The sequence below is a fragment of the Lagenorhynchus albirostris genome, chromosome 6, assembly GCF_949774975.1.
Source record: "Lagenorhynchus albirostris chromosome 6, mLagAlb1.1, whole genome shotgun sequence".
Lineage (NCBI taxonomy): Eukaryota > Metazoa > Chordata > Mammalia > Artiodactyla > Delphinidae > Lagenorhynchus > Lagenorhynchus albirostris.
This window is the reverse complement of record NC_083100.1, coordinates 59,425,875-59,451,023: the sequence shown is the minus strand read 5'-3', so window position 1 is coordinate 59,451,023 and position 25,149 is coordinate 59,425,875. Positions and strand designations below refer to the sequence as shown.

At 38.7% G+C, this 25,149-nt stretch overlaps 1 protein-coding gene across 3 annotated transcripts in view; it reads left to right on the top strand.

Annotated features, from left to right (window-relative positions):
* The window catches only part of MAP3K20 (mitogen-activated protein kinase kinase kinase 20), a 173,042-nt gene that overhangs the window by 91,152 nt on the left and 56,741 nt on the right, over positions 1-25,149 (top strand). For all 3 annotated transcript variants that reach the window (XM_060152630.1, XM_060152631.1, XM_060152632.1), the window contains exons 5-10: positions 386-451; positions 4,094-4,122; positions 4,241-4,378; positions 10,449-10,535; positions 16,009-16,083; positions 22,898-23,004. In XM_060152630.1, the coding sequence (XP_060008613.1) occupies positions 386-451; positions 4,094-4,122; positions 4,241-4,378; positions 10,449-10,535; positions 16,009-16,083; positions 22,898-23,004 (502 nt within the window). The remainder of the gene's footprint in view (positions 1-385; positions 452-4,093; positions 4,123-4,240; positions 4,379-10,448; positions 10,536-16,008; positions 16,084-22,897; positions 23,005-25,149) is intronic.

Genomic DNA, 25,149 nt, shown 5'->3' with positions numbered 1-25,149 from the left:
ATTTAGAAGGCAGTTGGTAGTATAGAATACCTTAGTCATTAGAGCATTTCTTCCAGTGGTATCTGTGCTATTTTCATGCAGACTCCAGAAAATTAAGGTGTCCTTATTGGGTATTATAAGAAGCTAGCTTTATCCACAATCAAATTCCAACTTCTAAGAGGTTAAAGCACATAAATTTTTCTTAGCATATAAATTTTCTTAATGTGGGCATATCCTGTCCCTATTTTATCCATCATGGAAGAACAGAGCACATGAATTTAGTTTTTGCTATTAAATCCTTTGCAAAAATGTGGAAAGTAATACTGATGTTTAAAATAGAAAGGTAATACTGATGCAGTGTTGAAAAATTATATTAATAGGCCTTTCTTCCTTTTTGTACAAAAAGGAATGCACTATTTACATATGGAGGCTCCTATCAAGGTGATTCACAGAGATCTCAAGTCAAGAAATGGTAACGTAGTCATATGTTTTTATTTTACCTATTTTATTATAAGATACATGCACCGTTGTATAGAAATAGGCATCACGCTTTCCATCTCTTTTGTAACCTGCTGTTTTGACTCACTGCTGATACTGTGAAAATCTTTCCTCTATTAATAAATGTTAAAATCCTCCACATTATTTCAAGAGGCTGCATAGTATTCCACTGTATAAGTAGCACAGAATATGGACATTTGGATTGTTTACATTATTTTTTCTATAAGAAATGCTGAAGTTAATACTTCTCAGTAGAAATTTTCAACACATCCCTAATTATTTCTCTAGAATCATTTTCTAAAACAGGTATTGCTGGTCAAAGCACATAGTTGTGTATTTCTAGTTCTTCTATTTTTAGATGGCTCTCTGTACTAGCAGTTTGGAGTTTTGTTCTTGTTACTCCTGAGTTATTTGGTGTAAATTTTTTATGTCACTCACATTACCCGAAGGAGTGCCCAAAAATGATCAGCACAGGTTTGGAAAGTAAGAGCTTTCTTTTTCTTCTTCTCTACTTCTAAAGTTTATTTATGATCCTGTATTTTATAATTCGGAGAGTGAGCACTTTTAAATGGCAGGATTAGATGTTACCTTCAAGTAGGAGTGGTAATAGAATGCTTTGTCCATTACATCACTTGAAAATTAATGGAAAAAGGCAGTGGGATTATTTAGCTAGCCAGCACTCAGAGTTTGCCTCAGAGTTTGCTACTTAAAAACAAAAAATCTTGCTATCAATTCATTCACATGCTTTAATTTTTTACTTGCTTTCTAAGTGATTCTTCTAAGTATGGAGGAGGAGGAAAACAATTTATTTTTAGAAAATCTTTAAATCACTGCAGTTAAAATGGGTAACTGCTAATAGTGTGGTCCTTAGAATGGGTAGTCGTGGCCAGCCGAGGAAGAGAACTCGGGAATCCAACCAGCTGCCCGGGACCTTGATGCTTGCGGGGGTGGAGAGGGGCGTTGTCAGCAGCTGCCACTCCTCAGCGGTCCAGGTTGGACCAGCACCCTGACCCTGACAGTTCACTCTGGCTGATTGTTCTTGCCCTTTTCTAGGTTTCATCACTTATCCTTTGGCTTTTCTTAGACATAAGCTTCCTGGAGCTAAATACTTTTAATATATATTGGCTAGCACGAGGTCATTAGGAAATAATACAGAATCTAGTAGGAAGTATCAGAGTTTTATGACTTTGTACATTTTCAGTTCTTGCTCAGAGTTTCAATCTAAATAAGTTGTTTAACATCTCTCCTTTTAATCGAGTTTACCAGTATATCCTATATATCCCATGAGAGGAGAATGGTTAAATTATCCAAGATGTCATTATGAAGACTAACAATGGAGAATGTTCCCATTTTTAGAAATTACAGTTTGAGGGCTTCCCTGGTGGCGCAGTGGTTAAGAATCCGCCTGCCAGTGCAGGGGACACGGGTATGAGCCCTGGTCCGGGAAGATCCCACATGCCACGGAGCAGCTAAGCCCACGCGCGGCAACTGCTGAGCCTGCGCTCTAGGGCCCACGCTCCGCAACAAGAGAAGCCACCGCAATGAGAAGCCCACGCACCGCACAGAGGAGTAGTCACTGCTCGCCACAACTAGAGAAAGCCCGTGCACAGCAACGAAGACCCAACACAGCCAAAAATAAATAAATATAATAAATAAATTTAAAATAAATAAATAAATAAATCTATATAACTTAGAAAATGAAAGTCCTACTATTCTGTCTCCACCCCCACCCCAAAACTGTTAAAAGTTTGATCTATATTGTTTCAATGTGTATGTGTTTTCACATCAAGTAACCACACAAACTGTAAATTTATTTTTGGCTGCGTTGGGTCTTCGTTGCTGTGCGTGGGCTTTCTCTAGTTGCAGTGAGCAGGGGCTACTCATCGTTGCGGTGCACAGGCTTCCCATTGCAGTGACTCACAAGATACGTATGTGAATATGTTCAATAAGCAGATAGATAGATAGTTTTGAGGCTGAGATCTATTTGAGAGTGTTAAGATGTAGTTGGGGCTTTTACGGGAGTGGGCGAATAAGAGCATAAGAAGGGAGAAGGCCAAGGGCAGAATCCTGAAGAAATGTTTCTAGCCTTTCCTTTGTAAGCCACGCAGTGCCTTGAACATGGTAGTTTAGCAATACTTATTAGCTGTTACTAATGACCTTGATAGGTGGAGAAAATAACCTTTGCATGATCCAGTACACAGAAATAGCCTAAGGGTAAATTTGATACTATATATAATAAGCTATACATTTTTTCAAATAAAAATATAAATATTGTTAATACTATATTCAGTTATTTTAAAAATACTTCTACTTTTTTATCATAAGATTAATAAGTGTTCATTAAAAAAGTCTAACATTATAAATCTGTGTACTAAAATGTACTGTGTCCAAGTTGATCTTTTCATCTTCTGCCTACCCCCCAAAAAAATTATTCCTTCATTCCCTTCTCGGTGAGTGACAATACCAGTTGCCTAATCCAGTAATCAAATAAAAAGGAATTACAGTTCGATTGCAGAGTTCCTGTTCTAACCATTATGCTGTATTGCCTCTATTTTATTTCCTCTTTGAGTTCTCCTCCTCCTCCCCCATAGCCAATAATCCAAGCCCAGTTGATTCTGCTTCCTGTTTCTTGACTCGGTCCACTTCTCTCCTGTCCTTTGCCACAGCCTTAGTGCAGGCATCCTCATCTCTCTTGGACTACAACACTGGTGCACACAGTGATCTACTTACCTGTGTTCTGTTCCCCTTTGCACATTTGACTGTTTCATTCCTCCACTTAAAATCATTCATTGCCTTTCCATTTCTCACAAAGGCTCTTCTGGACCTGGCTTGTGCCTTTTCCTCTGCTCCTGACCTTTTGTACAAGCTCACTCTTCTGCTTAGAAAACTGCTTTCCTCCCCCAGGTCTCCTCTTTCTGGTTAGCATAGCATCATTTCTTCCAGGAAACTTCAACCTCCTTACACTTTGACTTCTTAGACTGCTCTTTGGTCCTATGGCAGTCTCCATGCCTCTCATCATGGAACTTATCCCACTTTATTATAGATGTTTAACTGTCTTTACCATTAGACTGTAATCTCTACCAGAGCTGAGACAATGTCAGTCTTGCTCACCTTCCTCTGCTAGAACATAGTACATGGCCTTGCCCATAGTATATGCTCAACAAATATTTGTTAAATGAATGAATGTATGAATAAGTAAATAAATGAGTATTATCTCTGCCTTCAAGAAAATTACTCTTCAACTGGGAGGAAAAACCATATATACCATGAAGTAATAATGCTAATTATTCCTCAGTATCATGTTGACAGTCTAGTGGCAGAACCCAAGTAAAAATTTGGTTCTCTTGACTACTCCTAATCTATGCCTTTTTTGCTGGACACTACTGCATTTAATTTAAACCAGTGTTTTGAAGCCTTTTCTAATCAGCACCTCATATAATTAGTTTTTTATTTTTATTTTAATGTCAGCTCCTTTTTACAAAATCTTCAGTGCAGTAAATACTTTAATTTTACCTTTCATAATGCCATATGGAAGATAGAAATAGAAGTTTATAATATTTTTCAGTATAACTCAAATTAGATGAGTTTCATAATTTATCTTTTTTTTTCCTCTTAGTTGTTATTGCTGCTGATGGGGTGTTGAAGGTAGGACTCTTTATTTTAATTTTTAAAAATTTCGTTAATTTCAGATGTAGGTTTTGTGACTGGTAATTCTTGTATTAGTCAGTGAGTAAAGAGTTGGTACTCGTTTCTCTTTTCTCAGATCTGCGATTTTGGTGCCTCTCGCTTCCACAACCACACAACGCACATGTCCTTGGTTGGAACTTTCCCGTGGATGGCTCCAGAAGTTATCCAGAGTCTCCCTGTGTCTGAAACTTGTGACACATATTCCTATGGTGTGGTGAGTTCTTATTTTTTGTTGCTAAAGGACATGCAAAAAGCAAACAACTTGCAGAAGCGGGGTATGACAATTTAACCCAGTTTTAAAACAATGGTGCTGTTTCTGGTGGAATGCCCAGAGCAGTGGCAACAGAGAGACTATTTTCTAATTACTAGAAGGTTTACTTTGATCATTTTTATGCATCTGAGTTATTTTGTCCTGTGTTGAGAAGAAGCCAGTGCCATCGCAAGAAGCAAATTTAGATGGAACCTAAAACAGTGTTGGGCCTGATGCCCTCCTGTGGAGAGTGCCTTCCTGGGTGGACATATGTCTGTAGAATATCTCTGCAAGTCAGTGGATACAATGTGGAACAGGACTTCCTTGTCATGTGTTGCTCAGAAACCACCAATGGATCTGCCAAATGAGTTAATCAACAGGAAATGTCAACCATTAAACTGATTAGTGAATTTCTGGAGAATACAGAAGAAAATGTGCTTATCATCTAGCACATAGGCTTGCCCATGTCTGCTGCAATGGCTGTCTGAAGCATGAATCTAAGGTCTCACATAAGAATACCAGCAGAGCAACATAGTTACAAGAACAGAATAATGTGCCGGTGGGTCGGGAGGTGGGATGCTCAAGGAAGAGAGACCACAGGAATGAAGTGAAGGAGCAGAAGCTGCTAGAGGAGTTTTGAGATGGATCATTCTTGAGGAATAAGTTGTATCTGAATTAGCAGAGAGAAGGAAGTGGGGGCAATGGGGGAGGAGAGGCAGGGAGGGGAGAGAAGGAAGTGGGGGCAATGGGGGAGGAGAGGCAGGGAGTTTCCTTGGTGGACGAAGGAATTTGTTGCCCTTTTTTGAGGGTAAGTTTTTTATCCCTAAAAATGCTGTATTTCCTTTAAAAAGTCCAAAATAGTGTTTGGAACCCCCTGTCTTCGCCTCTCATCTCCTGATCATATTGCCTCTCTATTTTATAACTTCTTAAAAGGAGACTTTCATAATAATGGGGAAAAAGCAGTCTAACTGTAGACCAAATCAACATGCCTCTTCTTCCTGAACTTCTGTGTTTTCAACTGAAGGTGACAGCTGATAGCACAGGAGACCAACACTGTCAAACCCTTTCCTTTTTCTTTAGAGTTCATCAGTCTCTAGGTAATTACTGCTAGCCTCAGTAAGTTCTGGGCTGGTTTCAGTTAGCTAGCTTTTTCTAAATCATTACTACATCTTATGTATACCAAATTAATATAATAGCAGTTTTGTTGGCTATTGAAAAAAATCATTTCATGAATGAAATATATGTTTTTGATGAAAGGCTAGAATTGTAAAAGTTGGAAGACAGTAGTAGCATCAGGTTAAATACCTAATTTTCCTTAATTCTGTGTGCTTCTAAGAATGAAGGCTATAACCTATTTTAGACAGTGATAAAATAATTCTTATCAAAAGAAAGGGAAAAAACCAAAAGTTCCTGAAGAAATATATTCTAAAGCTGGTCCCGTATGTCAAAAGTTACTACGTTCTAACCATTCTACAAATCATCTGCTGGGGAGTCTGAAAATGGGGAAATTTGTGGCGATTTAAGACTGTTTGTGAGATTATTTCCTCTTAATGAAGTTATGTTCCTCATTTTTTTTTTTTTTTTTTTGCGGTATGCGGGCCTCTCATTGTTGTGGCCTCTCCTGTTGCGGAGCACAGGATCCAGACGTGCAGGCTCAGCAGCCATGGCTCACGGGCCCAGCCGCTCCGCGGCACGTGGGATCCTCCCGGACCGGGGCACGAACCCGTGTCCCCTGCATCAGCAGGTGGACTCTCAACCACTGCGCCACCAGGGAAGCCCTATGTTCCTCATTTTTAAGCAAAAATCTATTTATTGTGTCAGGCACTGTGCTAGACACCAACTTAGGGCAATTTACATTTTACTTTGCCTGCTCCTTGGGACCAGTGTCTCATTTTATCCTGTGGAAACAGGAGCCAGCAAACTTTTTCTATAAAGGCCAGACAGTAAATATTTTAGACTACGAGGGCCACTTACAATCTCTGTTGCATATTCTTTTGTTTTTTACAACTCTTTAAAACCGGTAAAACCACTCTGCCATCTGTAGCGGACTGACATTTGAGACCGCTGTGGAACCTTCTTATTCAAGATTGGAAGACAAGCCACATGGCTGAAGAACGGTTCCTAGTATTTTGATAAGGGACCACAATTCTCACTCTTTCCCATTGCATGTTAGTTTTAAAACAGGGGCTACTCTTTTGCTATCTTAAAGAGAGGGGTTTACTCGGAATGCTGGTTATTCTTACCCCATAGCTGCATCAGCAGAATTCCATTCAGAAAAGTGCACATGTGCTCATTTAATTATAAATGACAAATCGGGATTTTATTTAATTCTGACCCCTTCCCATAGTACTGTCAATTAACACCATTAGTGAAAGAAAAAGTACAAGGCATGCTTTACTGAGCCTTTTTGTTTAAACAATCAGTCTTTTTTTTTTAATGAAAATAGCGTTACATGTCCCTAAAAGAGCAGTAGAGGACAGTTATTAAGGTAGGGGCCATGTTAGCTGTAGAAGTTTATAGTGCATAAACCTTGAAAATTATATCTATCTAGGAGAGCAATGCGGGCATTTAGAATTTTTGATGTCCTTTCAAAACAGGTGAGTAACCAGAACTCCTTTGTCAGTAGGTGCATCTGTTTGCAGAAAACATACCAGGGTTCATTAAAAAGCCTGTTCCATTAATTGAGCTCCCACCCACAGAGCAGTCACATGCAGATGAATAAGAACATAAAAAACAGTTGTCCCTTTTTTGAAACCCATCCCCCAAACCCCAATATATGTTTGCTTTTTATTTTTCTTTCTCAGACTTGCTGTAAGAATTTAGCCCTTCATAGTCTCAAAGTCCCTAGCCCTCCCCAGTTTAATTAACCTCTGTTTCTTCTTAACACATGAGGAGACTAGCCAGCCTTGTATAGCCCTGAAATAAACGTGCTGGTGAAATGCCAGAAATGGATCTTGTGATCCTTGCTTCTGCGCTGGTATTCGCTAGGCAGGCAATTGTTTCTGTTTTATAAGGCAGTAGGTTTTTTCTACCCCCTTCTGGTGACTTCTCCTGAAGGACCAAACCAGGAGTGTTTAGGATATTATCCACAGAAAAGAAAAGACTTCAGGAGAGCCAAAATCATTGAAGAATTAGCCTTCTGAGAACTCAAGACCTAGCCACTCTTTAAAAACAAAGCTCTCCTGAGGACAATGCAGAAAGGATTACCTTCTCAGAAGCTTCTCAGCCAAAACCAGCTTTGAAAATAGAGTAGCTTAAGAGCGAGCATCACTGCCTCACTTGTCTCTGAGCCCTGTTCCAGAACCAGCCCGGCTCAGGTAATGGCTTTCCATTGTTTGTAAAAGAAAAGGCAGGAAAAGTACACAGCCTTGTCCAAGTTTCTCTTCTGTAAACTGAAAATAGAAATTTCCCTTGTGAACCCAGTTTAAACATGGGGATGTCTCAATATAAAATGAGTTGGAAAATATTTTTAAGGTGAAAGATCACAAAAACGTTTGGCCTGCATTTTCCATAACTGATATTTTCAGTCACAGTTTAATATACTTTTTGACCTCTAAGTGACTTCCTCCACAAAGTTACATTTTTTGTGCCACATGTCATTTCGTTCAGTAGAAAAAGCTGTTGTCCTATCTCATACCACCTACTTTTTTGATACATTTCTGAATGGTGAATAAATAATAGGAAATCTTGAGATGTGCTGATCCTGGAATTAAACTAAAGACCTCATCTGGGCTTCAGGACCCCGTGGTTAAGGACACCATCCCCGCCATCCTTGCCAGTTTCACGTCCATCAAGTGGCTCCCTCAGCTGTGGTAGCTCTTTAGAGACACAGAGAGGGAGTAGAATGAAACTATCTTATTTTTTCCAGGATTAGAACCCTCGGAGAAATATAACTCGGGTCTTATTAGATTTTTGGACACTCTCCAGCTGAATATTTTGGGAGAAAGAATGACATAAATCTTTTTCTGGTGTCACTCCCCAGGCTCTTCGTTCTGCATCTTACCCCACAAAACCCAGGCCGCCTTCGTGCATATGTGTGCGCATGTGCAGTGTATTGTGCAGGCAGGCCAGACTCCAGAAGGAGGGGTGCAAGGCTGCTTATCCAGACGTTTTGGGGTCCAGGCCATTAGATTTATTTGAGGCAGTCATTCTTCCCATTCTCCTTAGGAATGCCAAATCCATTCACTTACTTGCCCTTCATAAGCCTTCCCCTCCCCAATCCCACCACCAGGAGGGTGGTAATTGCAACAAACTGAGGGGCTTCATTTCCTGCTCAGCCCTCTTGCTGCCTCTGTCCCTCACCCCAGCCCCGTGCCGCCCTGTGTCAGGTTACCACACACCTGTTCTAGTTCTCACCCTTTCTTTACTTTCAGTGTTTGCTGGAATCATCCCCTTCTGGGATGCCCCTTACCTTTTCCTAAGCACTTCTGTGACTCAAATAGAATTATTCAGTAGCTCTTCTAAAGAAGTACCTGACACACTTGATTAAAAGCCCAAAGAGGTTTCAGTGAATTTCTTTTCCTCCTGCTTGAGCAGCGTCTGCCAGTTTCCCTGATTTTGCTGCTAATTATCTTCGTATTAGCCAGAATTCATTTAACATGTTATGGCTCCAATAAGACCGAGAGCGCTGGCTGAGGAAATCGTGCATATTGGATTCCCTTGAATAGTGTATATATCCTCAATCTACATTCTTATTTAGAAATGGGTTTTTGTTTTTAGAACAACAGAAGTGTAAATCAGAGGTGCTGAATTCGCTTCTGCCATGGCTCCATACCGAAAGTAGGGCCCGCTGCATTCTCTCTTATACTGTAGCTCTTCCCTCTCTACAATTACATGTGGTCAAGACCTTGACCTTCAGGGGTGAGACAGCAAGTTCATATTCTAGCTCTGCCACCTGGTAACTCAGTGCCTTTGGGCAAGTTTATTTAACTTCCTTAAGCCTTAGTTTCCTCATCTATACAATGAGAATGATACCTCTCTGATGGGATTGAGATTAATCATGATAACATACCAAAAGGGTTTAACAGAGTAACTGGAACATAATCACTCAATAAATGATAGTGGTTGTTATTATTACGATTATCGTTGAAAAAATTATAATTGTTTTTGCACTTCACAAAAGTATTGGTAGATTCAAATCTTAATACTCATGTGTATAAATAGAGAAAGAAACTGAATGTAAAAATCTCCATTACTCAGAGTTTAAAGAGAATACCAAATCATTGGCTGTTTTCAGCATTTCCAGCATCAGTGTGCTTCAGTACAAATTTATTAATCCTGCTAATCTCAAGGATTGCAGAGAGAGAACACAAACATAAATTTGCACACGCATGAACACACGCATACACAGCCTATATATATGTATATATATAAGACGCTTATTACATTTTAGAATATAGTATAATAAATTATGTGGTAGGTGGAGGAACATGAATCCCTTAGACTGACTCATTTTGAGAGAGATTTCTCCAAAGCACAAAATCTAAATGTTACAGTTTGGCGAGTACCTACCATTGTGGAGGAAGTGGTTTAGCCAGTGATTTGGATTTGGCCCTCGATTTTTTTTTTTTTATGAGACCATTATCGAACCTTTGAAAATATGGTTGAATCCCCAGTTATTATCTTATAGAGCAGTTTATCAGAGATTGAAGGTGCAAACGAGTTTTGACCAACAAAATATAAAATCTAGTTTGTGGTGATACATGAGAATGCTGTTAATTTACAAGATACAGTTAAATCACGGAGGCCCACTAGTTTCATAAACTTTTAAGCCTGGCTCTAGATATTCTAATTCCTAAACCAGATTTTTTGTTTTTAATATAAAAAAAGAACAGCAACAACAACAGCTAAAAAATATATATATATATAAAATATATGGAAGAAGTCCTCTGCATGGATATATACATTTTGCCCAAGTTTCTACAGATGGAGTTGGTTGTGCCTGGTAACTGGATACAGTTAAATGTTAAAGTTTCAGTAATATACCAAAAATATGAAGTACAAGAATAAAAATTCCATTTTCTTTTTGTTCCAGGTTCTCTGGGAGATGCTAACAAGGGAGGCCCCCTTTAAAGGTCTGGAAGGATTACAAGTAGCTTGGCTTGTAGTGGAAAAAAACGAGGTAAGTCTGCGATTCTCCATTCAGGTACATAGATCAGAAAACAGTATTGGGGTTTTGCAAAAGACTTTTTCATCTTCTTCAAATTGAAAGTAAGTTCACGCTTATGGAAAGATTAGCAGTAGGAGCTAACACAAAGGGTCAAAGTGATGTTATTCCTCATGAATGGACCCTTTACATCTAATTGTTGCAGCTTCACGTCGTGATGCTGTAGATCAAAAATTGTACAAGTACTGTACTAGTTTCTCAGTCTCAATTGTAAAACCTAGGGGTTTGTTCTTAGTGATGAAAGAAGCCATTGCGTCCAAGGTAGGGGAACAGTTTTAACTCCATCTCCTGCGTTTAGGACATCTTTTTTACTGTCCGGGAGTTGGTATATCTGTAAGAGACCTTCAGCTACTTCAACTTACCTCTCCCAGCAGGAGTCACTATAGTACAAGAAACTGTCGCTTAGATGAGAATTTCAAAAATAAAAGAAGAAAAAATAGTTTCAAAAAAGGGAAAAATTACAGTTTTGCCACCTACGTTGAACACTACATTGAAGATGAGCTCCTCACTGGAATTGGCGAGGCAGTGGCATAACTGTTCCCTTCTTCATGCAGAGCCTTTCCATTTCAAAAGAACTTCAGTGGCGTAAACACCGTTTGTGCTGTGTCCCCAGCCTCGCTTTTCTTCTTCCCACAAATTGAGGCTTTCCGTTAGTTGGACCCATGAGCCAACATCAGAGAACATGGTACATTCATATCAAAGACAGCAAATACATTTTGAAAGGTTTAAAATTGTGACTGAAACGCACAGCCATGGAAATTCTCAGCATAAGGATGAAGCATCCATTATCAAGGTATTATGAGAAGTTAGATCAAGTAATGGAAGCACGCAGTTGTCTTTGCAACGCTGTAAAACAACTTTATTTCACAAAACTTCTTCATTTCCACATCTTATCTGTGCCCTTCACAAAAGGGAAGGGTGCAGGCTTAGGGTAAAATAATTTGCAAAACGGTGAATATGTAGCAATATTCCCTTTTTAACGCTTTAAAAGAATTAGATTGATCCGCTCCCCATGTGAGTGCAGGAGCAAACTAGATCAATCAAAAAGCTGCTATTGACTGAGAGAAACCAAGTTTCCATATTTTAGATCACATAATTCATGGTTACCTTATTAATTTGTCCTTCTGAGCCATTGAGAATGGATGAAATGTTCATGATAGCTGAACTTGATGGGAGAGAGCTGCCAATTTAAGAAAAATAAAAAGATGTTATATTCAAGAATGTGTCTTACTCATTGTTTCACAGAGGCTGTTCTGTTTTAATTAAATGGGATGGTTATTCCTGGTGTGCTATTAAATCAGACCTCACACACAGGGTAACTGATTATCTCATGGTATGAGAACCCACTTGATTCTGTTCAGTTTCTTTTGCCAGTGAGATGATTAGACGTGTAGTTCTGGGTTGACAAATAGAGTGAAGAAGATTATTGACCTTCTGTTGACTTTGGAGCAGAACACTCAATGTCATTTTTTCCCTCTGTATCGTTTCAAGATAAACTAGGAGGAAATTTTTTTTAAAAGCTTACTGGACCCTCCAAATATGTATAAGACAGAGTAATTAATATTTTTAATATTTCATTTAAAGGAGGGCAGAAAAGGTGTGAATCTAAAGCACTTTAAAAACAAAGAGAAAAATGAATTTAGAAGCTGCCTTTGAGTAGCTGACTTGAGGGTTGAGAGTCCCCCATAAATAACCTTCAGAATCTCCTCAGCAGGCTACATGAGGAGGCCATCTCCCCCTTTCTCCCCAGGAATCCCCTAAAGTAGAGTGTCCGTGGTGTGATCTCATGATCAGCTAATAACGGAGACTCTTCAAATGCCTCGCATACTATATTTATTAAATGAAATAGTCATTTGAAAGAAACCCACACGGTGAAGTAATTTTTCTCAACTTTCTAACGAACCTAATGAAAATTGGGTATTACAAGGATATTTGTTTGTCTGTTCTCATTCTGCATATTTATTTCATTTATCAGAATATGGAAATTAAGTTCAAATGTAGTTTCCATTGTCATCATTCAAGAAAATGTCTTCATTCTACCTCATAAATGGAGGCACTTATTACCAAAACAAATTCTGTTGAGGTAGCATTAAAATAATTCCCAAGGATTTATTTTATTTTACAATAAAATTGAGACTCTGACTTAAATACCATTTGTAAAAATCCCTTCAACTTCCAGTTATTTTATTTTAGTTATTTTTACTCTGGAATACCTTGCGCTATTGAGTTGAAAAGCGAAAGCTATAGTTTTTTTTAAGAGGCCTCATTGAAATAAAGGATGACATGTTTAAACTTTCAGAGAGACATTTTAAATGTGAGCTAGTCACACTAGAATGCTAGTCATCCTAGACTCATAGGAAGCTGCAAAAATATTACAAAGAATTCTGTGTGCCCTTCACCCTGCTTCCCCCACTGGTGAGACATAGGCATGGTATAGTATGAAAATCAGAAAATTGACACTGATACACTACTGTTAACCAGACTCTAGACCTTATTTGGTTTCACCATTTAGGATTGCTTTTTGCATCTGTAGGAAGATCGATACTTTCTAAAAATTATATCTGAAGACCTTTAATTCCAAACCCTTAATAATGAAATAAGGTCTTCAAACAATCATTTTTCCTATTATTAAATCCTATTGAAACTAGAATCCATAAAGCACTGTTAAACTTTACAAAGCAAACAGTGAACTCATAGAAAGCACGAAATTAAGAGGGTATTACTAATAAATTTTAAAAACCTTACAGATATGTCTATCTGCCTTTGTAATTTCCATAAAACTCAATTAGTAGTCATTCAGAGTGTTCTGGCATTATAATTCCTGTCTTTATAAATGCTTAAATGTGTTTTATTCTAAGTAGCAAAATTACTATTCTTTGTTAACAGAAATCGTCAAAAACTTAATCCATTGTTCTTCACTACACTTTAAAAAAAGATAATGAACTTGACTTAAAAAATAATTATTGCATCTTATGTTGAAAATGGTGCAAAAAAGAATATGATCTTTTTAAAAAATATCATGCCTAATTTAGTGATTAGGAAATATTTTAATTTTAAATTTGAAACTGTTTTATTTTAAAATATTTAAGTTTTAAGTAGTGTTGCAAACCTGGTGCTAATATCTGGTTATTTCAGGATGTTTTAATGAGTTAGGAATGCCCACAGTTATGTAATCAGGACTTAAATATTTTAGATTCTCTTTTAAAGTACTTTTTAGTGTACCCAAAATAATCCGTTACATGAAGTGTCTGAGTCTAGATTTAACTGATCTTTGACCGTCTCAGATAATTTAAAATAATTATGTCTCCTTTTATAATGTCTTACATGTGGTATCTAAAAAGTTTGTCAGTAAGAAAAGATCAACATCCATATTCAGCCAGTTCACGTTTCAGTTCTTGGGAAAATGTTGTGCTAAAGTTATGTTGAAAATGTTACCTTTTACGAAAACTTATTTTTCATTACACATGGAGTACATTCAGTCACATAATTGCAGTCACTGTTTTTACTAGTTGCCATCCCCGACCATCTTACTTTTTTTTTTAAGTAAACACATGATTTTCCTTTTGACCTTCAACAAAAGGTTTCCAGTTTGCATTACAGTAAAATAATAGTACCATTTACTACATCTTGCTTTATTCTATGAAATCACAAGACCAGAAGTTGAAAAATGCTTAGTGTAGCCTCTAAGTTGGAGAGTTGTTTTTTTGTTTTTTTACTTTGCTTTAAAGTTTTATTTATTTTGGTTTATTTTTATTTTAATTCCAAATATAGATTGTCTGTTTTCTTGCCAAGGCAACTGTTTTTCTAGTTTTATACGTAGCCTCCCCTAAATCCAACTAAATTGTTTTCAGTTTTTTATTTGCAAAACTTCTTGGCAAAAAATACTGTAAAATAAATCTTCTTAGTACAGAGGTTCTCAGCTCTATCACATCCAATGCTCTCTTTATAACAACTATGTTAATGCTTCGTCTTCTTCCCTGAAATGAAATTTAGAGGTAGTACAACATTGTATTTTAAGTCAACATGATGCTCTAAGTGTAATATAAGGAAGAAGTAAATATGTATTGCAATGTATAAATGCTCAGGCATAAAAACAGTAGAGGTGATGATGGAAGTTTTAGATGCTTCCACCTATGGATAAATAGAATTCAACAGCTACAAATGCAGAGTAGAAATGGGTTGTATTAATGATTCCAGTACCATGAGCAACACTGTTGTAGGCAACATTTTCCCAAAATCTTGGTAAGGTTATGAATAATGCAAAAATCAATCTGCCCTTGATTTATTTTATTTAGTAGTTGCATTCATAGAATGTTCAGTGTATTTTTAAAATATCTTTAAAAATACTCTATTTATAAATCAGATTCTAAGGCTCAGAAAATTATAAGCCTCATTGTTTTCTTATTTTACTCACATGAATGCACCCGGGGCATTTGAAGTTTGGTAGAATGCAGGAGAATTTTTAATCAGGGCTTTACTATATATCGAAAGATGGCCAGCATTCTTGACCTGCTCCAGGTGCAACCCTCCAGACTTTAAAACAAAAATGTCTCTGTAGGGCTTCCCTGGTGGCGCAGTGGTTGAGAGTCCGCCTGCCGATGCAGGGGACACGGGTTCGTACCCCGGTCCGGGAAGATCCCACATGCCGCGGAGCAGCTGAGCCCGTGAGCCACGGCCGCTGAGCCTGCGCGTCCGGAGCCTGTGCTCCGCAACGGGGCAAAAAAACAAACAAACAAAAATGTCTCTGTAGATCTGTATACTGCCCCTGGGGGCATTACATGTCCTATGAGAACCACTGCTGTACAATGTTAGAACAAGACTAATCCTCACATTATAATCTTTGTTCTATCGAGTCCTTATAGTTTATGCATTTGACCAAAACTAAGCCATAAGGAGTCATCCATTCAGAATGTCTCATTTGCTGCTGAGAGAATGCACACTTCTTTAAAATTATCTCTGTGCTCAAGATGTTTTCAGAAGTTGTACACCTATTGCCAAAGCTGAACTGTTTTCCTAGTTACCTGGCCTGTTTGCATATCTCATAGTTGCCTATAAAAAGTACAGTGATAGATGTGTGGTTTAGATTTAGTATTTAAGTTAGTATTTAAGTATTCCAACTTGCCCCTCTCGTACTAGTTTCTTTTAGACTTGATTCTATATTTTGTTGCACTTGTTGTGCTGAACCCTATTTCTTCATCCACTGTGGTTCCTCTTTGGAGGAAAACCGTAAAGTGTCTTTAGAGATTAGATGCTATGAACCTAAATGTAAATTCTCGCCAGTCACATATTAATCAATGCACGTTTTAAATTTTATGTCTTGTTTATGCTACTAAATTAACTCTTTCATACCTTTCAATTAGAATTTCCTTTCTTTAGTGAGAAAATCCTTGTGTTTTGTTTTGATTGATTTTTTCTTTCCCTGTTACAGAGATTAACCATTCCAAGCAGTTGCCCCAGGAGTTTTGCTGAACTGTTACATCAGTGTTGGGAAGCTGATGCCAAGGTACACACACACACACACACACACACACACACACACACACACACACACACACATATATTGTTGTTGTTGTTGTTCTGAAATTTCACTTGTTTGTTTGGCTTTGACTTTTTAAAACTTGGGGTAATAAAATTCATTACAAAGCAAAGCTGGGTTGCTGTTCCTCCGAGCCCCAGATTGACTGTGAAGGCTTTCTGTTGACATCTACTTGTCTTGATCCCTAGAAATCATTACTGGGTCTTTCTTACAGCACTCTGGCATTCTTGAGTCAATAAAAAAGAATTTTGTTACCTTGTTTTTAATCTTTAAGAGTAACTGTTGCACCTTCATGTTATACAGATGCCAGCACACAGTGCTTATTGTAAGCCAGGAACTGTTCCAAGCACTTTATGTATGTTAACTCATTTATTCCTCATTTTACACATGAACACAGGTTAATCTCTGTGAACTAGGTAGTGTTATTATCCTCATTTTACACATGAACACAGGTTAATTAGTGAGCTCAAGACCACACAGCTAGTAAGTGGTGGAGCTGGAGGATGAAGCCAAACCAGCTGACATAAGTCCCTGTGCTTAACCACTACACCATATTGCCTTTCTAGCCAAACACCAGGCAAAGGTAGCACTTCTAGAGAATCTTGATACACACTCCCTGTGGAGTTTCAGTGATGTTTTTTAAGCTATCACAATAGAGTTGGAGAAATTCCAAAAATTAAGGCTTTCATGTGGTTATCCCATTCGAGCATGAATGGCTCATTTCCTTTCCCCGCAAAGATCTGTTTAAAAGACTCTTACAGGGCTTCCCTGGTGGCGCAGTGGTTGAGAGTCCACCTGCCGATGCAGGGGACACGGGTTTGTGCCCCGGTCCGGGAAGATCCCACATGCCGCGGAGCGGCTGGGCCTGTGAGCCATGGCCGCTGAGCCTGCGCATCCGGAGCCTGTGCTCCGCAATGGGAAAGGCCACAACAGTGAGAGGCCCACGTACCGCAAAAAAAAAAAAAAAAAGACTCTTACATACATACAGAAATGTTTATAGGTAAAATGATAGGTGAGTCTCAGATTTGCTTCAAAATAAAGTGAAGAGAAATGGATGATGGTATAGATTAAATACCATCATCCATGATAATTTTTGAAGTGATAGGTATATAGAGGGTCATTATATTGTTCTCTGTACTTTCTCATATGTTTGGAATTTTCCATAATAAAAAGATAAAAATTAAAAAGATCCTCACAGATTAAATATTGGAATAAGAGAGATACACTCAAGGGACTTCCCTGGTAGTCCATTGGGTAAGACACTGCGTGCCCAATGCAGGGTGCCGGGGTTTGATCCCTGGTCGGGGAACTAGATCCCGCATGTGTGCTGCAACTAAGAGTCCGCATGCCGCAACTAAGGATCCTACGTGCTGCAACGAAGATCCCTCGTGCCGCAACCAAGACCTGGTGTAGCCAAAAATAAATAAATAAATAGTTAAAAAATAATAATAATAGGGGGCTTCCCTGGTGGTGCAGTGGTTAAGAATCCGCCTGCAAATGCAGGGGACACAGGTTCAAGCCCTGGTCCAGGAAGATCCCACATGCTGCGGAGCAACTAAGCCCTTGTGCCACAACTACTGAGGCTGCACTCTACAGCCTGTGAGCCACAACTACTGAGCCCACATGCCACAACTACTGAAACCCGTGTGCCTAGAGCCCATGCTCTGCAATGAGAGAAGCCGCAATGAGAATCCCACGCACCGCAACGAAGAGTAGCCCCCGCTCACTGCATCTAGAGAAAACCCGCGTGCAGCAACAAAGACCCAACGCAGCCAAAAAATAATTAATTAAAATAATAATAATAAAAGAGATACTCTCAAGAAAGGAACTAAAATTTTATAGTTCAAATTTGTCCGGTTTTTCATGGAAATAGGTGTATTACAAACTGACCTTTTAAATAGAGATCTAAAAAGAAGATTTAAGAATGGAATTTCTCCCTTAATTTAAATGCAGTTCCTGTATGATCCCCAAGAAGAATGAATGATGATAACATATACAGCAGTTCCTCGGTATGGGGTGGGGGGTGGGGGGGATAGTTGGTTGCAGGACCCCAGTGGAATCCACGGATGCTCAAGTCCCGTATATCAAACGGCGTAGTTGAGTCAGGAACCCCCCGACCATCCTCGGGTTCAATAGCCTGTTCGAACTTGGGTTGATTGAATTCACCAATATGGAAACGTGCGTTTTGTCTAGTGGGAGTAACTCGTAACACTTGGTGAGTATGGGGATTGTGTTAGTATCAGGCAGAGAATTCATGTTGAATCATGAGTAGTGGTTTTCAGCACACTGTTCCACACCACAAGCGAGAACAGCTGAACACCAAGCACAGTAGTGCAGCCAGTAGCACAGCAAGGGACACGGACCGGAGAGGTCCCTCTGCCCCACGTGCTCCCTGTTGGCTGGGATGAGCGGTGCCTTGTCTTGGAAGAGTTTGTTGCTGGTTCTCCCCAGCCCTGTGCGTTTCACCTTTGGCCTGGTGAACCAGCAGCCTCCATCTGCTTTCACTCCCGTTCATCAAACTACCCTCACCCTTTTTTAAAGAGTCCCACATTTACTTAGTATTGTTTTTTATTAAGGAATTTAACAGTTTTTAAACTGTTAGTATTTTTATTTAGGTTTATTATTGTTTCATTAGTTTTGTTATGACAAAGTTGATAGGTTTTGAATGGTCTGTCCTGCCCCTGTGTAGGCCTTATTTTAGTGTGTGATTTTTTAGAATATGGGGATTTTTAAGCATTAAGAGAAGTGCCTGCACTTTGCAACTAATCCAGTGGAAACTATAAGTGGCTATTTGCAAGCTTTCTGGAGAACATTTATTTTATACTGTTAAAATACTACCCTTTTCATACTCTACCACTTATATGTCCGTTGTGGCCCAGTTGGTAATTTTTGTAGTATTTTTCTCTCTGATGCTCAAGTAGAAATTTCACCTGAAGTTATGTGTGCTGAATTAGATGAATGCCACTAGATCTCTGTAATTTTAATTATATTTCAGTATGCAAAGCAGGTTTTGAGTTTCTTAATCAGAAACTCTGTACTATGTTAATTAAAATTCTAAGAATATACATTTATGGTGTATTAATTAAATGATAGTGTAAACACCTACACAACAAGGACATTAGGTCCAGAGTTGATGCCATGAAGTTGGCATGTCTCTGTTGAACACGTAGTAAGCTGACCCTTTTTTAGGGTCAGAGGAATCTTGTGTTCTAGCCCCGTGAAGTATGAAGAATGTTTGAGATCAATTTTTAGTTCCTAAATTCATGGCATTTTATTCTGATACAAATAATATATGCCCTCTATATTTGATTTGATTATGCATCCAGCTCACATTTCTAACTCTCTCATTGCTCTCTCCTCTAGACACACCTTACACACCTTCTTTATTCCCTGAACATGTTCTTTTCCTTCTTTTCTTTTCTCCCCTGATTACTGCATCATCAAGCCTTCCCTGGTTATTCTGTTTACCCCTGTCTGTACTAACTACTTCTTTTCCAAAACCATAGTCTGAGCTACTGCCTCATCTTGTGCTGTTGCATTTTTTAAAATATCTATTCTTCCTAAATGGATTACAGGCTCCATGAGGGAATAGAGCTAGCTTTTCTTCGTTTCCCTATAGCAGCTTCCGTAAATTTAGTAAGTAGATGTACAATTTTTTGTTGACTCAAGTGGCCAGAGCAAGGTTTATTTCCTGAGAGGCACATTTTAGTTCTCTGGCTAGAAGTATATAGCAATTCAACCAGGAGTTGGTGCCAGTCCTATGCCCATAGATAGAGCAATAGTTGGTTAAAATATATTTTATTTCTTTTTTTTTCAGTCCTGAGACTCTAGAGTATTAACACATAGATTAAAATATTCAGCTCACCTATAGAAATATATTCTTTTGCAATGAGGAGGTAGAAATGTATACAAGAGAAAGCTGCTATTAGTAAATAAATGTTAGATCATTCCAGTGGCTTCCACCAGGTGTTCAAAAATTTTTTTTGAAGAAAAGAAGGAAGTAAAGGTGGGTATTGGTTCAAGTTCTAAAATGATATTTCTAAAGGAGAAAAAAATAATAGCTAAAGCCCTGAGTTTGATAGGAAGTAATGTCTTACCGTCATGTGATAAAGCATTTTGAAGTGTTTAAGAGCATAGACCCTGGTTGTGTAACTTGCTTCCTGTGTGATACTGGGCAATTCATACTTTTCTGAGACTGATCTTCCTTATCGATAAAACAAAAATAACAAATAATGTATACAGATGCTTAATAAATTGTTCTGGTTGTGCCTTTTTAAGTAAGCAAAGCCTACATAATACATAAAAGGAACCTAAACCGCTTCGGAGGAAGATCCTAGACCAAATGCCGTATTCTGTAACCAGAATACTCATTAAATATTAACACAAAATTCTACATTGTTGCTACCTTCTAAATGTTCACTTTGATAATTTCCATCTGAGAGCATATTCTAACTATAAAATTAAGATTTTTTCAGGGATACTTGCCATCCAATTACAAAAAGTTTTACCTTATCTCAAGAATGATTAAGTGGGGCTTCCCTGGTGGCGTAGTGGTTGAGAGTCTGCCTGCCGATGCAGGGGACACGGGTTTGTGCCCCGGTCCGGGAGGATCCCACATGCCGCGGAGTGGCTGGGCCCGTGAGCCATAGCCGCTGAGCCTGCGCGTCCAGACCCTGTGCTCCGCAACGGGAGAGGCCACAACAGTGAGATGCCCGCGTACCGCAAAAAAAAAAAAAAAAAAAGAATGATTAAGTGTAGGGAACAATATTATTCTTTGAAAATTTGTCAGCTCCTCCTGCTGCTTTTCCATGAAAAATGAAAATCCTATATTTATTATATAATTAGTTCCTGTACAAACAATTAAAACACTTTTCCTAAAAAAAAAAAAAAAAAAATTTTTCCTTTTGCAACCTTGACACATGGTGGGAGAAATTAAAATGGGAACAAATTCAAAGAAGACAAACAGAATTTTTTCAAATTTCCTACTTAAGGCACTTTTCTCTTTGCTTATTACAAGGCTTAATGTACAATCAGTGACATCTAGCTACTTACGCCCTCTTTTAAAACACACACACACACACACATACACACACACACCCTTGAAAGAGAACAATAATGGGAGAACTCAGAATAAATATCCCAGTTTTATATTCCTAAGAAAAATTGCTTTTCTTAATGTAGGAAGCACTCAAGTCCTGCGAGCAAGCCACCTCAACATTCTTCCTTCTTGTTTTTGTGCTCCTAAATTAAAATGCATGTTTTAATTGCTGCAACGGTAATTTGTTCAGAAATGGTATAATTATGAGGTGTGATGAAGAGAGAATGTACATCATCCTTTTATTATCTTTCTCCATTTTTGTTTAAACCTTTTGTCTCAATCTTGGCTAGAGTCTAAAGAGAGAGACTAGGGTAGTTTTTGCTAGCTAAAGAAATACATCTAACCACTCCTTTTTCAATTTCTAGTAAACAGTACCTCAGAGTTTCCCAGCATCAAAACTAGTTTTAATGTGGAATAAACATTGAGAACAGTGAAGTTATGATGGCTTTAAAATTGGGGAATTTTTCTCTGAGCAACTGGTTTAGGAAATTTTATAAGTTCTGCTAGATTAATAAGTAGATTTCCCCCAACATTTTATTATAAAAATTTTCAAACATATGGAAAAGTTGAAAGAATTTTACAGTAAACACTGGTATACCCATCGCCCAGACTCTACTGTTAACTTTTACTATACTTGCTTTATCACAAAGATTTTTTAAAATAAATTTATTTGTTTATTTTTGGCTATGTTGGGTCTTCGTTTCTGCACGCGGGTTTTCTCTAGTTGAAGTGAGTGGGAGGCTACTTGCGGTGTGCAGGCTTCTCATTGTGGTGGCTTCTCTTGTTGCAGAGCACGGGCTCTGAGCGTGTGGGCTTCAGTAGTTGTGGCTCATGGGCTGTAGAGCGCAGGCTCAGTAGTTGTGGCACACAGGCTTAGTTGCTCCGTGACATGTGGGATCTCCCCGGACCAGGTTTCGAACCCGTGTCTCCTGCATTGGCAGGTGGATTCTTAACCACTGCACCACCAGGGAAGCTCCTATCACATAGCTTTCTTTTCTTGGCTGCATTGGGTCTTCGTTGCTGCACGTGGGCTTTCTCTAGTTGCGGTGAGTGAGGGCTACTCTTCATTGCAATGCACGAGCTTCTCATTGTGGTGGCTTCTCTTGTTGCAGAGCACAGGCTCTAGGCGTGCGGGCTTCAGTAGTTGTGGCACGCAGGCTCAGTAGTTGTGGCTTGCGGGCTCTAGAGCACAGGCTCAGTAGTTGTGGCGCACAGGCTTAGTTGCTCCGCGGCATGTGGGATCTTCCCGGACCAGGGCTCGAACCCGTATCCCCTGCACTGGCAGGAGGATTCTTAACCACTGCGCCACCAGGGAAGTCCTATCACATAGATTTTTAAAAGACTTAACTTTTTCCTTTTAGGAGTCCTTAATCATACCCAAAAGAGAGAATTAGTTAGTACTTTCCTTACCTGGAAAAATACTATAATCATTCCAACCTTAGGCCACACAATAGAAAAATGACATCTGAGTCTATTATGAATAACTGGTTGAAAATAAGAATTATGGTTCCCTAAACCTGAGCAGTCTGACAGTTGTAAAATAACTAAATCGGGACATTACATCATATTTTATTTTGTTTTATATAGTAATAAGGTGACTTGACCTTATTACTATACCTGTGGATTTTCTCTTAAAGATCTACTTTCTTGCATCCCAACAAGTGATTATTTTTTCTCCTTCAGAAACGGCCGTCTTTCAAGCAAATCATTTCAATCCTGGAGTCCATGTCGCACGACACGAACCTTCCTGACCAGTGTAACTCATTCCTGCACAATAAGGCAGAGTGGAGGTAGGTGCCTCGCATCCGAGTCACATCATCTGACTTTAAGGGATCATGAGTAGCTTCAGCCAGGAACAGAACCTGGAAACTTGATGACAGTCCTGATTCCTTAGAAATTGGGGCTTTTTTGTGTGTTTTTGTGTTAGAAAATTTTGGAGATCGAATAAGCCCTCCCTCTCATATGTAAGCAAAGAGTGTTCCTCTAAGCTTGTTGCTTTATCATATGTCTAAGTATTTAGAAAGCATATTAAAACAGTATCTTCTGAGATAAAAGACGGTTACCTGACATTCCTCTGTATACACTCTGTGTTAGGAAACTTTGTCCTCTGTCCAGTGAGAAATAAAAATACTGTCTGCTTGGAAATATGCAGAGCACTGTATCTGTTGATGGAAGAGTTAAGGAGACTGTAAAAACACTTTTAAAAGGAAGTTTTTGATGTTATAAATCCTATTAAATGTTTTCAGGTGTAAACAAACTTAGTAATGAGAGAATTGTATTGTGTGAGTGGAAGAAGTAAGCCCGAGATGAGACATTGGAGCCGGGTCACATGGTGCACGAATATAAATAGCATGTTTGGAAGCTGACATAATTCCTCCCTGACTCAGCAGAGATTTAAGTAACTCATCTCTGCTCCTGTTAGCTATGGCAGTAACGTGACGCCTGGCGCCACCTGCCGATACCAAATGAATACTGCAGGCACTTAAAAAACGACAATCGTTTACTCCTGTGATGACGCATTTCTTTGGGCTTTCTGTTTGGTGTTTTACAATAACCTTCTTTATTTTTTATTCTTTGGGAATCTCTAGGACCAGTGAGTTAAAATGAATTTTTACTTAGTGATACAAAAGTAATACTGTTTGCTGGAGTCTAGGTGTGTATGAGGGACTTTGTTCTGGGCCGAAATAATTAACAAAACAAAACATGTAAGTAATATTTGTTTCCTACAGTAAGAGATCAGCACAAATCTAATCAGATCACTCCCATTTTAAATCAGTATAAGGGGCTCCCATTACTCTAGGACAAAGGCCAAAATACTGAAGATTCATGACACCCTCTGTGCTCTTGCCTCAGCCACCTCATCTTAAGAGCGTCGTTCTACCCCTTAATTTTTGACGTTGGTCCCTCAACACATGCATATTTCTCCCTCATACCTTGCAAATGCAGTATCTTCTGTATAAAATTCATCCCATTTCAGCGACACACCAGCCCTGATGCCCAAACCCAACTTAGCTCCTACTACTACTGCTTCAGATAGTAGCTGAAAAAAACTCCTTTAAGGAGGTGTTTCCTGACCCCAGACCAGCTGAGGTTCCACTTTATGTGCCCTGAGAGCATCTCCTTCAGAGCTTCTACTGCAGTTGAAATTAAAAAGTAGTTCTGCAATCTGTTGTTTAATAATGTGTGTCTCGCTGGCTAAAATGTAAGAGAGTTGGATCATCTCTTTTGTTCCTTGCTGTAACTGGAGCCTCTAGAACATATCTTGAATACCGACCGCAGTTGCTCAACAGATATTTGGAGAAGGAAATACCACGGTGGTAATAATATTAAAAGACATCACAATATTACACAAAAGAATAGAAATATGTAAGTTAATTTGTTTGCTTTGACAAATGTGCTTCTTACACTCATTCATTCAGATATTCATTAAACCTCTGCTGGGGAAAGGTGTCCTAAAGGACTAAAGTATTGGGCTCTGGTGATGAGCAGAACAGCCCCAGTGCACATGGAGTGTCAGTACTGGATTACTAAACACAAATATACGAATAACTTTCATTACCATTTTGATAAGTATTATGACAGAACATTACTGGACGTCTGAGTGTATATAACCGTGAAATCTAATCTAGTCTGAGGATTTAATAAAGGGATTCTCTGGGGAACTGCTGTTTGATCTGTTGGCCAAAGGATTAGTAGGATTTTAATACTACTATTAATACCCATGAGATAGGGAGTCTTTGAAGTATGTCAACAAAATCAGAAAATAGGGGGAAAGTTGGTAAGTTTTCTATATAAAAATGTAAAACCTCCATAAGACCAAAAGCAATACCCACCATCAATAAATTTATAAGACAAATGCCATAGTGTTACAGCTTTTTTCCTATATGATAGATCATCTGTTCTAGAAGTTTCTAGCCTCAGGACTCCATTACACT